Source organism: Loxodonta africana, chromosome 3 (genome assembly GCF_030014295.1).
Source record: "Loxodonta africana isolate mLoxAfr1 chromosome 3, mLoxAfr1.hap2, whole genome shotgun sequence".
In the NCBI taxonomy this organism is placed as follows: Eukaryota; Metazoa; Chordata; class Mammalia; order Proboscidea; family Elephantidae; genus Loxodonta; species Loxodonta africana.
This window is the reverse complement of record NC_087344.1, coordinates 6,008,293-6,024,569: the sequence shown is the minus strand read 5'-3', so window position 1 is coordinate 6,024,569 and position 16,277 is coordinate 6,008,293. Positions and strand designations below refer to the sequence as shown.

The window sequence follows — 16,277 nt, the reverse complement described above, 5'->3', positions numbered from 1 at the left end:
AGCTGAACTGAATCCTGGAATTGAGCTGGGTCCCAGAGCTGGGCTGGGTCCTGGAACTGAGCTGGGTCCCAGAGCTGGGCTGGGTCCTAGAGCTGGGCTGGACCTCAGAGCTGAGCTGGGTCCCAGAGCTAGGCTGGGGCCTGGAGCTGGGCTGGGTCCTGGAACTGAGCTGGGTCCCAGAGCCCGGCTGGGTCTCAGAGTTGAACTGAATCCTGGAACTGAACTGAGTTCTGGAGCTGGGCTGGGTTCCGGAGCTGAGCTGGGTTCTAGAACTGGGCTGGGTTCCAGAGCTGGGCTGGGTCCCAGAGCTGAACTGCATTCTAGAACTGAACTGTGTTTTGGAGCTGGGCTGCGTTCTGGAGCTGTCTGGGACCTCGGAGCTGAGTTGGATCCCAGAGGTGGGCTGGACCTCAGAGTTGAGCTGTGTCCCAGAGCTGGTCTTAGTTTTAGAGTTAAACTGAATTCTGGAGGTGGGCTGAATTCCTGAAGTTATCTGGGTCCCAGAGCTAGGCTGGGTTCTAGAGCTAGTCTGCATCCCAGAGTCTGGCCAAATACCTGGGCTGGCTTGGGTTGTGGCCTGGAGCTGGTATTTAGAACTTGGCAGTGTTTTAGGGATGACCTGAGCCCCAGAGGTTTGTTGAGCTCCTAGGTGGGACCGGGCCCTGGAGCTGGACCTGTTCTCAGAGCTAGACAGGGTTGTGGAGCTTAAGTCTGTTACTGCACTGGTCTGAGTTCCAGGACTAGACTGAAGCTCAGGGTTAAGTTGGATCCTGGAACTTGGCTGAGTCTCAGCAGTTGACTGTGTTTTGGAGCTGGGTGAAATTTCAGAGTCAGTCTGGGTTCCTGGGCTAAGCTGTGCTCCAGAGCTGAACTGAATTCCGGAGCTGGACTGAGTTCTGGTGCTCGGCCAGGCCTTGAAGTTGGTCTGGGTCCCAGAGCTAAACTGCATTCTAGAGCTGGTTTGTGTTTTGCAGGAAGAGTGAGGCTCACTGTCAAGCTGAGTTCTGGAGCTGGGTCTTGCTTCAGAGATGGTTGGGGTTCCAGAGCTGATCGGAATTCTGGAGATGGCCCTAGTTGGAGCACCAGGCTGGGTCCTAGAGCTTGGCTCAGTCTCAGAGCTGGACTCATCGCTGGAGCTGGACTGGACCCCAGGATAGGGGTGGGTATTTGTCTGCAGCTGGGTTTTAGAGTAGGGCTGGGATTTGGATATAGACTGGGCTGCAAAGTCGGTCTGAGTTCCTGAGCTTTTCTGAGTTCTGGAATAGGGTTGTGTTGGGGAGCCGTCTCTGGATCCTGAGCTGGCTTGAGTCCTGGAACGGGGCTGCTTCTTGAATCTCACCTGGCTTCCAGAACTAGCTGCTGTCCCTGAGCTAGTGTCCAAATTCAGGTGTGTCATGGAGCTGTCTTGAGTTCCAGAGTTGGTTCGAGTTTTATGGCAGGGTTTGTTCTTACAGCTGGGCTGAGTTTCGGAACTTGGATTGGTCTTGGAGCTAGGCTGGGTCTTAAAACTTGTCTGAGTTCCAAAACTTGGCTTGATGTCAGAGCTTGGCTGGATTCTAGAGGTGGGCTTAGGCTCGGAGCTGGCCTGGGCTCTAGAGCAAGGTTCGGTCTCAGAGCTGGATTGGGTTCTAGAAATGGGCTTGGTCTCAGAGCTGGGCTGGGTTTTAGAGATGGGCTTGGTCTCAGAGCTGGGCTGGGTTTTAGAGATGGGCTTGGTCTCAAAGCTGGAGCTGGGCTTGTTCTCAGAACTGGGCTGGGTTCTAGAACAGGGCCTGGTCTCAGAGCTAGACCTGGTTTCAAAGCTGGCCTGGGCTCTAGAGCATGGCTTAGCCTCAAATGTGGGCTTGGTCTCAGAGCTGGTCTGGGTTCTAGAACCAGGCTTAGCTTCAGAATTGTCCTGGGATCCAGAGAAGGTCTGGGTTTTAAAACTGGGCTGGGTTCTGGAGCTGGGTTGGGTCTCAGAACGGGAGTGGGTCCTAGAGCAGGGCTGGGTCTCAGATCTGGGCTGGGTTCTGGAGCAAGGCTGGGCTTCAGGAGCTGACCAGGAGGGCTGGGACAGGGGGGTGGGCTCTGGGCTGGTGCTACACGGGCCTCTGGGGCAGGCTAGCCACAAGCCTCCCTGGCCTCGTCGATGGCGGCCCACACCTCCACCACGAACTCGTCCGGGAACCCGAACTCTCCCAAGACGGAGTCTAAATGGTGTGCAAACTCCTGAACACTCACTGTCTTCTTGGAGGTCTCCACCATGGTGGAAGCTGTAGGCAGAGCGTGAGGGGAAGGGGAAGGAGGTGAGGGTGCTCCCTGGGCTCCAACTTCCCGCTGGGACCCCTGCATCCACCCCATGGACTACCCTCCCCCCAGGGTCCACCCAGCTTACCCTGGCCCCTTACCCAGCTCAGGGTCCCGAATGCCCATGTAGCTCTCCAGCAGGTCGTCGACCTTCCGGGATGCTTCCTCCTCAAATTCACTGGGCTGGGGGAGCAGGGGAGCAAAGCATAAGGGTCCGAAGCCTTTGACCCCTCCAGTCCAGAACCCTCTCTGACCCCCCTTCACCCTTTAGATAAGAGAAGTTTGGGACCTCACATCACTAAATGCTTCTGGTCCACCATTACTGTCCTGCCTCACAAGTTGGACTCATTTTGCAGGCAGGGAAACTGAGGCTCAGAGAAGGGGAGGGCCTTACCCAAGTCCTGACACACCCTGAGTCAGCAACAGAAGAACTGTAGATGTAAGAGTCCCTAAAGACCTTTCTCCCCTTCACTTACCACCTCCTCCACTGTGGCAGCCCCCCCGGAACGAAGGCGCAGGGTCTCCCTCCCACTGGTCACCTTCGCTTCCATGGGGCATTTACTGCTCCGGCCCCTCTGACCGATCATATCTAGAGGAGACAGAAGGGGGCACGTGATCTGGATGGATCTAAATCCTTGTAAACACTGGGAGCCACCAGCTGAGCCTTTCTAGAATCTTCTTCTCCTTCAAAGACCCCTTACGTCCATGGGGTGAATCTTCAGGGATCCTGCTTGAGAAACCACAATTCCTGCCCCCAGGAAAGCAGTTCATGTGTCCAGAACGAGCCCTTGTAACAGAACGGGTCTAGAATCACCATCCCAATTCTACCTCACCCAGGATGCTTTCCCAAATCAACCCCCCCACCCTTTCAAAAAGATTTGCTCTAGAGGGACTGCTTCAGATACCCCCATGTGACCAGAGGGTCAACCTGGAAGAGGTCTTGCTCTAGAACACGCCCTTCCTAACGTACAGGCGTGGCTCTCAGAGTTCCCTGCCATGCTATAGGGCACATCTAGCACGCTACCCTGTCCCATCCTCCCTGAGATCTCCCTCCAGCTGGGCCAGGGTACTTCTAGACCCTCTTGCTCTAGAATAGTACTACTCAATGGGACAGCCCACGAAGGAGAAAAGGACCTTGTGCCAGAACGTAAATTAACACCCTGCTTCCTTCATTGAGAAAGTCTTGCTGTAAAAAAAAAGTCAGCTACTAAGAAGGATGATAAACATTCTAGAACAGAGGTTCCTGACTGGGGGCAATTTTGTCCCCCGGGGACATTGGAAGTGTCTGTAGACATTTTTGCTTGTCACAGCTGGGGAGGGGGGTGGTGCTACTGGCATCTGGTGAGTAGAGGCCAGGGACTCTGCTCAGTACCTTACAGTACACAGGACAGCCCTCTAGAACAACGATTATCTAGTCCAAAGCGTCAGTCGTGCTGAAGTGGACAAATCCTACCCTAGAGCCAGCTCCTTATCCGTGGACCAATGTTATGGACTGAAATCTGTCCTCCCAAAACACGTGCCGTAAATCCTAAGCCCTGGTGGTACAGTGGTTAAAGCGCTTGACTGCTAACCAAAAGGTCTGCGGTTCCAAGCCACCAGCCACTCAGAGGGAGAAAAATGTGGTAGTCTGCTTCTGGAAATATTTACAGACGTGGAAGCCTATGGGGCAGTTCTGTTCTGTTCTATAGGGTCACTACGGTCAGAATCAACTCCAACAGCAGTGGGTTCGGTTTGGGTTATGCCTGTGGTTATAATCCCATTTGGGAATGGGCCGTCTTTGTTATGTTAATGAGACAGGATTAGTGTACTGTGTATTTTGAGTCAATGTCTTTTCAGACATAAAAAAAAAAAAAAACCCATTGCATTCAGTCATTTCTGACTTTTCCGACTCATAAACAAAAACCAAACCCAGTGCCATGGAGTTGATTTCAACTCATAGCAACCCTATAAGGACAGAGTAGAACTGCCCCATAGAGTTTCCAAGGAGCGCCTGGCAGATTTGAACTGCTGACCCTTTGGTTAGCAGCCGTAGCACTTAACCACTACGCCACCGGGGTTTCCTTCTGACTCATAGCGACCCTATAAAGAGATTAAACAAGCAAGCAGAGGAGAGATGGGGTAAGATAGGTGCCAAGACACATGGAGCTCGCCAAGGAACCAGGAAGCAGAGGCCGAAGAGACAAGGACCTTCCTCCAGAGTCGACAGACAAAGCCTTCGCCTAGAGCCAGCACTCTGAATTCAGACTTCTAGCCTCCTAAACTGTGAGAAAATAAATTTTTGTTTGTTGAAGCCATCCACTTTTGGCATTTCTGTTCCAGATGCACTAGGCAACTAAGACAACCAAGTCACAGAAAGCCTCTTTGAAAAGCATTATTCTGGAACTGTCTTTGAAAAACACTCTCTAGAACTCACTCTCACCATAACCTCAAGGCACTGCTTTAAAAGCGTCCAGTCACTTTATGAAGTGAATCTAGACAACTCTGGATCCTATGTTACTCTTCCAAGACCTCCTCTCCCCTCCCAGGACTGACTAGAGCAATCGAGAAACTACCTACCTGTTTCTGCTACAGTGCCAGAAGCCCCCTCCCCTCCCACATCACCAGATACATCTAGAACTTTCCATCCTGTCTCATCCCCTCACCCTCCCCTGTCCCAGGCATCCATAGAGCCCACTTCTGGGAGAGCTCCCCACTCCACGGGCACCAGCCTGGCCCAGGGCCCCAGGTGGCCCTCACCGAAGGCTCTCTTGGGCTGCACCAGGCGCAGGGTGAAGGGCTGGGACTTGGGCAGTTCCCGCAGCATCTTGGCCACTTCGTAGTGGCGGCAGCCGACGATGGAGTGGTCGTTGATGGCCTCGATGCTGTCACCCACACACACAGCCTCGATGCGGTTGATGATGCTGCCCTCTTTGATTCTCTGTGGGGACCCAGAGTCACTCACAGGGGGACCCAGCCACCCTCTTGGGTCCCAGGAGCTCTGAGCCCCTTAGACCCAGAGGAGGGCAATGGCTCACCCCAGGTCACCAAGCACCTGGAAAGAATCACCCAACTACCTTGATGAAGGCATAGCCGGCCCCGTTGTCCGTGATGGTCAGCCCCAGCGCATCCTCTGTCTTGGTGACCTCTACCTCCTTGGTCTCACCCCGTACGTGGGCAAAGATGAAGTCCTCCAGCCCGATCTGACCACCCAGGAGTTTCTGCATGTCCACTTTGTGGCTGTTGAGGGTGCAGAACAAAATCTGTCCCCAAGCGGGGGGAATTAACAACAGTGCTCCTCCCCCATTCAGCCACCCCATCTGCCCAGAGCAACCCAGGTGATGGCCCCGGGGGCCTGAGAGGGAAACCGAGGCTCAGAGACACACAAAGCTAGCCTAGGTAACCCCACCAGGATCCCAACCAAAAAAAAAAAAAAGTTGCCATTAATTTGTTGGACTTATGGTGACCCCATTTGTGCAGAGTTGAAGTGCTCCATAGGATTTGCAAGGCTGTGACCTTTTGGAAGCAGATAGCCAGGCCTTTCTTCCAAGGCACCTCTGGGTGGGTTCGAACAGCCAACCTTCTGGCGAACAGTTGAGCACTTAACCATTTGCACCATCCAGGGACTCCTACCAGGATCCCAGCCCAAGTGAAAAGGCAGATGTGGGACCTCCCCAGAGTGGGGTGGAGGCATGAGAAAAAGACTGGGGCTCCTGAAGAGACCCTCTCTCGCACCTTCACCCCCGGATTTCCAGGTTTAACTCTTTGGTGCCCTTACACAACCAGCCCATCTTTCTCAGCCAGAGCTGGATTTGCTGGCGCCCCCTGGGGGCTGCAAGGCGCATGAAACCTGGGCTGGGAAAATCCCTCTCCGCAGCCCGGCCCTGACCCGGGCCTGTCTTCGCATCTGTAAGGGGGTGGCCTCGAACCCCAGTCCCCAGCCGCGCCCAGGAACCACGAGGCGCTTTCCGGTGGGGAAGAGTGGGATCTGCTCCCCTAAGACGTGCTCCTCCTTTGTTCAGGGAGGGCGAAGTGGCCCTTGTGGTGTGCGCACCCCGGATCTCAGAGATGCGTCTCTAAGACCTGATGACCGGGCCCCTCCACTCAGGAATCCGGGGTCACTATCTGAGTATAGGGCGCCCTGTCTGGGGGCCCAGCCGCCTCTCTCATCCCTGGTCTGCCAGGCTGGGTTTCCAGGGCTGGGGTCGGGGGTCCTCACCTCTGTGGGCGCGATGCCGAAGGCCTCGGCGATCTTGGCGTAGAGCTCGCGGACGTTGGTGAAGCCCTCAATTTTGCCCGTCGGGCTGCCGTGCGCCAGCTGCGTGCGGAAGACTAGGCGAGGGCGGGCGCGGGGCGCGGCCGGGGCGAGGGGCGCGGCCGGGGGCTCGGAGGGCGCGGGCGAGGGCGAGAGCGAGGGCGAAGGCGAGGGTGAGGGCGAGGGCGGGCTCGGGGCTTCGGCCCCCCGGGCCTCGCGGGCCACGGCGCTCTCCATGGCCGGCGCAGCTCGGCCGCCCGCGCCACCGCCGCCGCCGGATCCGCCGCTTCCTGCAGCCTCCCCTCCCCCGGCCCAGGGCTGGACAGCCGAGCCGCCCCGGTAAGGGGATCCGGGAACCCGAGCTGCCCGGGAAGGCGACACCGCGGGCGCTGGAGGGGGGCGCGGGCCCCAGGTGTCCGGGCCCTGCCAGGGCCAGCTGTGCCCTCCCAGGGGACGCCGGGCGGTCTGCGAGGGCCTGGTGCCCACCTGGAATAACAAGAATCAAGAATAAGGGCGCTCGCTCTGTGCCAGGCAGGGTCCTGCCCGAGCGCTCACGCACGGAATTCTCCAACGACCGTGGGAGATGGGCAGGGACGGTGACCCGGCTAGGACTAGAGCAGATTCTCTCCTCCTGGGCTCCCGAGCCCTCCAGGACTCCCACCTTTGGCGGGAGGGAGGGACGCCCAAGTCCTCCTGGCAGCCCACAGGACCCTGCACAACCTGCCCTGTCCTCCCTCCTCCTCTTCCTGCTCTCCACCACTAGGCTCCAGCCACACAGGTCTCCTCCTGTTCCTCCCACTCACCAGAAAAAGGTCCTGCCTCAGGGCCTTTGCACACACTGTTCCCTCTGTCTGGAATGCCCTTCCCTCAGATGTCCCGCCTGGCATCCTGACTCTCCTCAAATGTTGTCTTCTTTCACTCCCCACCCCATCTCACTCCATGGCTTTGTTTTCTCCCTAACACTTGGCACCATCTTAACTTATCAGATGTTTTCCTCTTTTGCCTTGTGTCCTGAAGGTCTCCCCCACTAGAGTGTCAGGAACTCCAGGCCAGGGGTGTTGGTCTGTTTTGGTCCCTGCTGTCCAGTGCATGGTGTCCAGCCAACAGTGGGCACTTAGTCGAGCTTTGTTGAGGGAATGAATGAATCCCTGGTTACAAAGGAAGAAATGAAGCTCTGGGCATGGGGAGTCATCTGTAAGAATCTCCTGGGTCAGAGAAATTGGAACCCTTGTCCATTGCTGGTGGGGCTGTAAAATGGTGCAGCTGCTGTGGGAAACAGCGTGGCCGGTCTTCAAACAGTTAAACATAGAGCCACCACTGTTGTGCTCGCCGGGAGCCCATGCGACAGAGTAGAACTGCCCTGTAGGGTCTCCTAGGCGGTCATCTTTATGGCAGCAGATCTTTCTCCCTCGAAACTACTGGATGGATTCGAACTGCCAATCTTTTAATGGCCAGTTGAGTGCTTAACTGTCATTGTCACCAGGGCTCCTTTAGAGTTACCATCTGACCCAGCAATTCCACTCCCAGGCATATGGCCAAGAGACTTGAAAGCAGGGACTCAGACAGATGCTTGGACACCAGTGTTCACTGCAACACTATTCACAACAGCCAAAAGGCAAAAACAACCCAAGTGTCCCTCAACAGGTAAATGGATGAACCCAGTGTGGTCCTTCCATATAGTTGGGTGTTATTCAGCCATAAAAACAAATGACTGGCTGATACACGCTACATCGTCGAAGAACCTTGAAAACATCACGCTGAGTGAAAGAAGCCAGACACAGAAGGCCACTTACTGAATGATCTTACTTAGGGAATACCCAGAGCAGGCAAATTATTAGCCAGAAACTACATTGGTGGTTTTCAGGGGCTGGGGAGATAGGAGAATGGGAAGTGGCCGTTAAAGGATTGTTGTTGTTGTTGTTGTGTGCTAGTGAGTCGACTCTGACTCATATCGACCCCTGTGACAGAGTAGAACTGCTTCATAGGTTTGTGTTTTTTTTTAACATTTTATTGTGATTTAGGTGAAAGTTAACAGCAAATTGGTTTCCCATTCAACAATTCATACACAAATTGTCCCGTGACATTGGTTGCTGTCCCCAAAACGTGTCAGCACTCTCCCCATTTCCATCCCTCCATTTCCCTGCCCCTCCTTGACTTCTCCTCTTTGCTTCTGGGCAAATGTTGCCCTTCTGGTTGATTTGTTTGGTCCTATAATTGATGGTCTAAGGAGCACATTCCTCACAGGTGTTATTGTTCATTTTATAGACCAATCTATTATCTGGCTGACAGGTGACCTCTGGGCGTGGCTTCAGTTCCAGATTAAAAGGGTGGCTTAGGGCGATAGTCTCTGGGGTTCCTCCAGTCTCTATCAGCCCAATTATTCTGGTCTTTATGAATTTGAGTTTTCTTCTACATTTTTATTCAGTTCTAACAGGGACCTTCTATTGCGTGCCTGGTCAGAGTGGTTGGTAGCGGTGGCTGGGCACCATCTAGTTCTTCGGGTCTCGGGCTAGAGGAGGCTGTGGTCAGTGTGGGCTATTAGTCCTAGGGACTAATTGTTTGAGTTTTTGGTTTCCTTCACTCTGCTTTGCTCCAGTTCCGAAGAGACCAGTAGTTGTATCTGAGATGGCCGCTCACAAGCTTTTATGACTGCAGAAGCTATTCACCAAACTGGAATATAGAAAGTTATCTTCATGAAACTATGTTATGCCAACTGATCTAGGTGTCCTCCAAGACTATGGTCCTGAGCCTTCAAACCAAGTAACTCAGTCCCATGAGGTGTTTACATACATCTAGGTAGTTTCCTTAACTGTGCCCCTATGTGCGCTATTTGTTGTTGTTAGGTGCCGTTGAGTCAGTTCTGACTCATAGTGACCCCATGTACAACAGAACAAAACGCTGCCTGGTTCTGTGCCATCCTCACAATAGTTGTTATGCTTCAGCCCATTGTTGCAGCCTCTGTGTCAATCCATCTCGTTGAGCATCGTCCTCTTTTGCTGATCCTCTACTCTACCAAGCATGATGTCCTTCTCCAGGGACTGGGGACTCCTGATTACACATCCAAAGTACATGAGACAGAGTCTTAGCATCCGTGCTTCTAAGGAGCTTTCTGGCTGGACTTCTTCCAAGACAGATTTGTTCACTCTACTATATACAAGAATGTATATTCAGCATATACAAATATGTATATACAAGTGTCCACAACTATATACCTATATAGAGATGTATATATATGCCACTATACCCAGCTTCGATCGCCTCGTATGCGTGTGGAAGCCGGACAATGAGTAAGGAAGACCAAGGAAGAATTGGTGCGTTTGAATTGTGGTGTTGGCGAACAATATTGACTACACCATGGACTGCCAGAAGAATGAACAAATCTGTCTTGAAGAAGTACAGCCAGAATTCTCCTTAGAAGCGAGGATGGCGAGACTTTGTCTCATATACTTTGGATACCAATCCCTCGAAAAGGACATCATGCTTGGTAAGGTAGAAGGTCAGCAAAAAAGAGGAAAACCCTCAACGAGCTGGATTGACACGGTGGCTGGAACCACAGCCTCAAACATGGCAAAGACTGTGAGGATGACACAGGACTGCACAGCGTTTGTTCTGTTGTACAGTCACTGAGGTGGAAATGACTCGTTGGCGCCTAACATACCTACTTATGCACGTCCATGTACTCACATACGCCCTCCCACACCTAGAAAGTATCTACCTATGTATCTACTCACAAACTCCCCATAGGGCTTTCTAGGGTGTCGTCTTTACGGGAGCAGATCACCAGGTCCTTTTCCCAGTGAGCCACGGGGTGGGACTGAACTGCCCTTTGGGTCAGCAGCCAAGTGTTTAACCATTGTGCCACCAGGGCTCCTTTGTTAATGGGTTCAGGGTTTTTTTTTTAGGGAGGGGGTCGATGAAAATGTTCTGGGATCAGATAGAGGTGATGGTTGTCCAGCATGGTGAATGTACTGAAATGCCACTTAACTGTACCTTTGGAAATGGTGAAACGGGGGAATTGTATGTGTATTTTAGTACAATTAAAAACAATCTGAGCGATGAAGTCACACCTGCCCACAGTCACCCTGCCAGGAAGTGGAGAGTCAGGGTTTTGAACCTGGGTCAGGAAGACCAAGTTGAAGGATGGAGGGCCAGCTCTGTCGCCTGTGTGCCCCAGAAGCAGAGGGAGTCCACAAAGCACAGCCTTCAGCAGGATAGGGGAGGATGGTGCCCCTGACTTGTTCTGTGACCTGGTCAAGCCTGAGCCTCAGTTTTCCTGAGAAATGGGGCAGCCCATACTTTGGAGCTCTCCCATAGGTAAGGGGGCAGGCCTGGGACCCCCAGCTGGGCTGTCATGGGGAAGGGGGAGACCCTGGGTGTATCTCCTGGCTTCTCCATTCCTCAAAACACACACTCACAAGCTCCAGACTCAAATTCTGCTTGATTTTATTTTAAAAGTTCGGATTAAGCAGTGGCTGAAGGGGCCGCCTCCACGAGGGTCCCTCAGCTGGGCGAGGCGGGGCTGGTCAGTACCAATCTCCTTCCAGTCTGGTGTGCTGGAGAGGGTGACAGGCAGAGGACCGGCCACCCGGCCACCCGCCTTGTGCGTGGCCCCGCCCCATGCTCTGTTCTTGTGGCAAGCTGCGTGTTGCACAGTGTGAGGTGTGGTTTTTGGCTGCCCGGTGTCCTGAAAACCTGAGTGGCTCGGTGTACGTGTTGCTGTGGGCCTCTCCCCACCTGTGCCCTGGGTCACTAGGCCAAGTCTGTGGGGGGCCACACCCCAGTGCGCGGGGGCGTGTCGTCTGCGTCCTTGTAGTGTGAGGCGTGTGGACCTCGCTGGGTCCCTATGGCGTGGGTTGGGTGGGTGCTTTTCCTGGGCTGAGGGTGCTTTGGAGGTTAATAGCTAGGGGAGTGCTGTAGAAATTTAATGTGGGGGGGCTGAAGCCCCAAGGTGCAGGATTAGGCTGGCCCCAAAGGGCGGACCCCCGGCCCCTCCTCCATGGGGCGGAGTCGGGAGAGGGCCGGGCCCAGAGCTTGGTCTTCTTGGGATTGGTGCAGGTTGACACCCTCACAGGTGTTCGCTGTGACAGGGGAGAGAGAAGAGGGCGCGTGAGAGGGCACTCCCATAATCTCTCAGCCCTCACCCCCATCCTGCGGGAGTCCCAGAGGTACCGTACCCCTGTGCAGCTCCTCCTAACAGACGCCAGAGTAGGGGATGTAGACTTGATCCCATCTAACCTGGGCAGCCGGGGTCCCCCCAGAAAGACCCACGTAAGGATCTGTGGAAGATCTGATTCCCCAGATTGATCCCACTGGCAGAGGGGGGCCCTACAGACCCTGCCCAGCTCAGTGATGCACGTACATGGCCTCATTAGCGCCCCCAACAGCTCCCATTAGCCGACTGGGCCAAACAACCCCCACTTGTAGATTGCTTAGGGGACCTGGCCCCACAGTAAAATCCTGCTACCTGGTCCCACTCTTCAGCCCCGGGCCCCCCAGGCCCGGGGTACCTTACTGGAGGGTGGCCGCCAAGGCGGGTCTACCTGGGTGAAGGCCCCGCCCCGGCCGGGCACACCCCCAGCGGACGGAGGGCTCCCCAGGGGTACACCTGCCCGGGCACACACCTGGCAACCTGGGCCAGGATCTCCTTGATGCGGACAATGAGTTTTTCGTGCCGGGCGGGGTCGCGCTCAATGGCGTCGTGCAGCCGCGCCATGTAGAAGTCCAGGGTGCTGAGCGTGGGCGTCTCGCCCGTGCCTGCGGGCGGGGTCCACAAGAACTGGGCGTCAGAGAGGCGCGGGGTGCGACTCCGGGGTCTTGGGGAGGAAGGTCGGGCATCTGGGACCGGGCCAGTGTGGGCGGGCGAGGGGCCAGAAGGCGGAAGTCGGCAAGGGCGGAGTCGTGGGTGGGCACTGCAGTGGTACCGGCTGAGGGGCGCTGGGAGGTTAGTAAAGGTCAGCGGAGGTCAGGGTCGAGGACGGCACGGGGAGCGGACCACAGGCAGGGGGGACGGAAACCAGGGGGTGGGCGGGGCCGGGCGGAGGGAGCGCCTGACCGGAAGCGCTGGGGGCGGGGAGGCCTCGGGGGCGGAGCGGTGAGAAGGCGGTGGGTGGGGCAGGTGAGAGCCTCGGGGGAGGGAGGAGGGGCCAGCAGGGCGGGGCCTGTAGCCCTCGGGGGCGGAGCGGTGAGACGGCGGTGGGTGGGGCAGCTGAGAGCCTCGGGGGAGGGAGGAGGGGCCAACGGGGCGGGGCCTGTGCCCTCGGGGGCGGGGCCAGGGCGATGGCTGGGCGGGGCCGAGAGGCTGGGCGGGGCCTCCGCACCGGGCACGGGCAGCGAGGCGAAGCTGGCGGTGAGCGCCTGGCGCACGGCCTGGAGCTGCTGCTGCAGCGCCAGCGTCCGCCGCTCCTCCAGCGCCAGTTCCTGCTCCAGGCGCTCGCGCGCGCTGCTCATGCTCTGCGTGTGCCGCTGCAGCACCGCGTTCTGCTCCTCGAAGGCCACGTTCATCTTCCGCAGGCGCCGCAGCTCCGCCTCCCGCGCTGCAGGGGGCGGGCGGGGTCAGCTCCCAGGCCGGGCCCCGGGCTCCCAGCGGCCAGTCCCCCATCGCTGCCTCCTGCCTTGGCGCCCTCTGGCCCACCCGTCCACCCACCCTCCTTCACTGGGTGCGCACTTGGAGGCCAGCCGGGGGCGTCCGCGCTCACCTTTGTTTTGGTCCAAGAACTCTTCAGTGAAGATGGGGACATCGAAGGTGGAAAAGCCGTCGCAGTCCCCACCCTGGGGCCAAGGAGCAAGGGGACAACTTATTTTAGGGAGCAGCCACGCCCCCTCCTGAGATGTCCTCCGCCTGGGGTCGCCTCCTCGGGCCGCCCTGGGCCCAAACGGTCCAATAACACTCCAGTCTAAAACATTCCCACCTGGACGCCGCCCTGCCAGCCTCTGCTTGCCCCCATCTGAAAGAGGAGGTGCTCACCAGGGTCAGGAACCCTCAGATCTTTCTCCCTTAGAAGGGAAGACCCCTTGTGCCCTCTTTGGAGGCAGGACACTTACCTTGTGTCCATTCAACAGGGTGTTCATGAGCCCCGAGCCCGAGTCCTCTGGAGGAGGGAGGAGGGCAAGGTCAGCCTCCCCGCCTCCTCTGACCCCACGCTTTGCACATGTTGTTCCCTCCGCCTGGAACACCCTCCTCCTCCCCCTCCCCCTCAGGCAGCCTACAGATCTTGGGTCAGGCTCCCTGCCCTGCCCCCGCAGGGTCTCTGTGCCTGTCATCACAGCACTGATCCCTCCTCTGTCAGAGCTACCTGGCTATGTGTCTCTCTCCCCCCACCAGACCCTGAGCCCCATGGCAGGGTGTGGGGGGCTGGGCCTGCCGGGGTCACTGTTGTGTCCTGAGGCTGGGGCCCGTCCCACCTTTCTTGATCTTCTTTTCCTGGATCTTCTCAGTGCACATCTTGTAGGCCTCCGACTGCTGGTATGCCCGCAGCTCCTTCATGTACTGCTGCTTCTCCCGCTCTGCCTCATCCAGGTACCTCTGGCAGGGACATCACCATCACTTAGCTCTCATTCCTCAACCTTCCATAGCTCCCTACCACCCTCAGCAACAGGCCTGTTCTTGTCTACTACTCCCTGCTCCTCCAGCAAACTGTTGTCATTGCTGGTGCCACTGAGCTGACTCTGACTCACAGCGGCACTGGCTGACACAGTAGAACTGCCTCATAGGGTGTTCTTAGCTGTGAGACCTGCAGATTGCCAGGTCTTTCTCCCACGGAGCTGCTGAGTGGGTTCCAACAGCCGACCTTTTGGTTAGCAGCCCAGTGCTGAACTGTTGCACCAACAAGGTGTAGGTGGTCATTTCACCAGGCAGGAGGAGGACCCTCTGTGCCTGATCCTTTGGAGATATGGCTGTCCCAGGGTGTCCCAGTGGTGTTGGGGGTCAGGGGTCGCAGCTGGCCCACCTGCTTCTCTGCTGGCTGCAGCTTGCTCCACTCCGCGCCCAGCATCTTGGTGATCTCAGGAAAGGGCAGATCGGGATGGCGCGTGCGGATCTGCTCCCGTCGCTCATTCAGGAAGCGTACGTAGCCCGTGACCGGAGCCTTGGGCCCGTTAGGCAGAATTTTCTTCCTCTTCTTGCCCTTGGGCCAGCCGCGCTTCTTCACAGGCTACAGAACCAGGCCACAGAGTTGAGAGGGGCCTGGAGGGCTAGGGGAGGGGCTTAGAGAAACTCGGGCAGGGCCTGGGAAGAAGTGGATGGGGCTAGATAAGTGGGTGTGGTCTAGTCAGGAGGTTGGACCCCGAAGGGCTTGAGGTGTAGGCTGGTCAGGGGTTAGGGCCCTGAGGGGTAATGGCGACCTGGCCAGAAGTGAGGGGACCAGAGATACTGGGGACCAGGTTTGTGTCAGGGATAAAAAAACAAAAACAAAAAAACCGTTGCCGTCAAGTCGATTCCGACTTATAGAGACCCTATAGGATGGAGCAGAACTGCCCCACAGGGTTTCCAAGGAGCACCTGGTGGATTCGAAATGACCTTTTGGTTTGCAGCCGAAATGACCTTTTGGTTTGCAGCCGTAGCTCTTAACCACTGTACCACCAGGGCTCCGTTCCAGGGCGTGGGCTGTGGGAGTGGCGTGGCTTATTGTTAGAGAAAGCACCCATAGATGGGAAGGTACCTCTCAAAGGGAAGTGGGCACTATGCAGTGGGCGGGGCCTTCGACAAAGCGTCACCCAGTGGGCGGAGTCTGGGCCTATTAGGGGCGTGGTGTCTGACCTTAGATTTGAGCGGGAAATCAGGGCTGTGGGCGGAGCCACAACAGATTCAATTTAGCCTGGGGGCAGGGCTTCAGGCTGCAGACTGGACTCTGGGCTCCCCACAGCCTACAGGTATTCTCACCTCCTCCTCGTGGGGCCCCTTCTCTCCGGCCCGCAGGCCCTCGCCACGCTCTTGCTTGACAGCCACCACGAAGCCTCCATGCTGGCCCGGAGCCTTGCCACCAGCTGGCCTGGAGCCACGAATACCAGGGTTACTCCCCACCCCCAGATCCTCCCTGACCCCCGACCCTCCTCCTGCTTTTAAGGACCACCGGTGGTGGAGCTGACAGCGAGGGGGCATGAGTCCTGGGAGGAGCAGTTTGTGGGGGGGTCAGGATACAGGGGTCGGGTAGGAGCCCTAGGTGGCAAAGCTAGGGTGAGAGGCTGGTGTTCCCCGGGAAGGGGAAGGGACGGGGCGGGGTCGAACCCCCTGGGGGCCAGGAGAGGACCAGACCCAGGGGAGGGAGTCAAGACCCCGGGGGCGGGGTTGGGGCGGTGTCGAGAAGCTCAGACAGGGAGAATCGGGGCTGCGGGCTGCAACCCCGAGTTGGCTGGGTGGGCGGGGGAAGGGGAGGGAACGTCGTACTCACGCGGCGGCCGCGCCGGGCTGCTTGGGGCCGTGGGACATGGCCGCTCCCGGCCAGACCTGAAAAACAGACGCGGTAGCGGAGGTGAGGGGCGCCCCAATGCGGATTCCGACCAGGGTCCCCCGATAGGGAGTCTGAGAATGCCGGGCCCGGGGCGCCCGGGGGGGTTGGATCCGGGCGGGGAGGCCTCGAGGGCGGGCGCCCCGGGATCCTTTGTTGAACGATCGCCCGCCCGGAGGCCCGAGCCCGCTTACCCTAGCCCGGGAAGGGCCCCGCCCCGGCTCCGGGACCCCCGCGCCCTCGGCCCCGGCCCGGGCCCAGAGTTCCGTGGCTGTTTTCTCCTCCAAAGAAACTTTCCCGGAGCTTTCGGCTGC

General features: G+C 57.2%; 2 protein-coding genes across 4 annotated transcripts; both read right to left on the bottom strand.

Annotated features, from left to right (window-relative positions):
- Nucleotides 1-2,018: 2,018 nt before the first annotated feature.
- On the bottom strand, nucleotides 2,019-6,757 carry GIPC3 (GIPC PDZ domain containing family member 3). Its single transcript, XM_010601251.3, has 6 exons — nucleotides 6,485-6,757; nucleotides 5,343-5,528; nucleotides 5,026-5,206; nucleotides 2,766-2,878; nucleotides 2,391-2,472; nucleotides 2,019-2,255 (listed from the first exon to the last, which is right to left on the bottom strand). Exons 1-6 carry the CDS (start codon nucleotides 6,755-6,757, stop codon nucleotides 2,104-2,106), a joined length of 987 nt encoding a protein of 328 aa, XP_010599553.1. The 3' UTR covers nucleotides 2,019-2,103.
- A 4,189-nt stretch (nucleotides 6,758-10,946) lies between these two features.
- Nucleotides 10,947-16,277, bottom strand: HMG20B (high mobility group 20B). 3 transcript variants are annotated; one of them, XM_064280282.1, is made up of 10 exons: nucleotides 16,158-16,277; nucleotides 15,907-15,962; nucleotides 15,399-15,507; nucleotides 14,467-14,670; nucleotides 13,922-14,042; nucleotides 13,562-13,608; nucleotides 13,216-13,288; nucleotides 12,838-13,053; nucleotides 12,142-12,274; nucleotides 10,947-11,598 (listed from the first exon to the last, which is right to left on the bottom strand). In XM_064280282.1, the coding sequence occupies exons 2-10, from the start codon at nucleotides 15,942-15,944 to the stop codon at nucleotides 11,586-11,588; spliced, it is 954 nt and encodes a 317-aa protein (XP_064136352.1). In that variant the 5' UTR covers nucleotides 15,945-15,962; nucleotides 16,158-16,277; the 3' UTR covers nucleotides 10,947-11,585. The 3 variants fall into 3 exon arrangements, with proteins under 3 accessions (XP_064136352.1, XP_064136351.1, XP_064136353.1); XM_064280281.1 differs by lacking the exons at nucleotides 15,907-15,962; nucleotides 16,158-16,277 and having other exon boundaries at nucleotides 15,399-15,858; XM_064280283.1 differs by lacking the exons at nucleotides 12,838-13,053; nucleotides 15,907-15,962; nucleotides 16,158-16,277 and having other exon boundaries at nucleotides 15,399-15,854.

Excerpts from the sequence above, each read along its gene's own strand:
- HMG20B (XM_064280281.1), bottom strand. The coding sequence starts at position 15,617 with ATGCCCCCTCGCTGTCAGCTCCACCACCGGTGGTCCTTAAAAGCAGGA. Across the intron at positions 13,609-13,921 it reads GGAAAAGAAGATCAAGAAAG|AGGACTCGGGCTCGGGGCTC; the intron begins GTGGGACGGGCC and ends TCCCTCCTCCAG. Across the intron at positions 13,054-13,215 it reads GTTCTTGGACCAAAACAAAG|CGCGGGAGGCGGAGCTGCGG; the intron begins GTGAGCGCGGAC and ends CGCCCCCTGCAG.
- GIPC3 (XM_010601251.3), bottom strand. The coding sequence starts at position 6,757 with ATGGAGAGCGCCGTGGCCCGCGAGGCCCGGGGGGCCGAAGCCCCGAGC. Across the intron at positions 5,529-6,484 it reads TCGGCATCGCGCCCACAGAG|ATTTTGTTCTGCACCCTCAA; the intron begins GTGAGGACCCCC and ends GCTTGGGGACAG. Across the intron at positions 2,879-5,025 it reads GCAGCCCAAGAGAGCCTTCG|ATATGATCGGTCAGAGGGGC; the intron begins GTGAGGGCCACC and ends TGTCTCCTCTAG.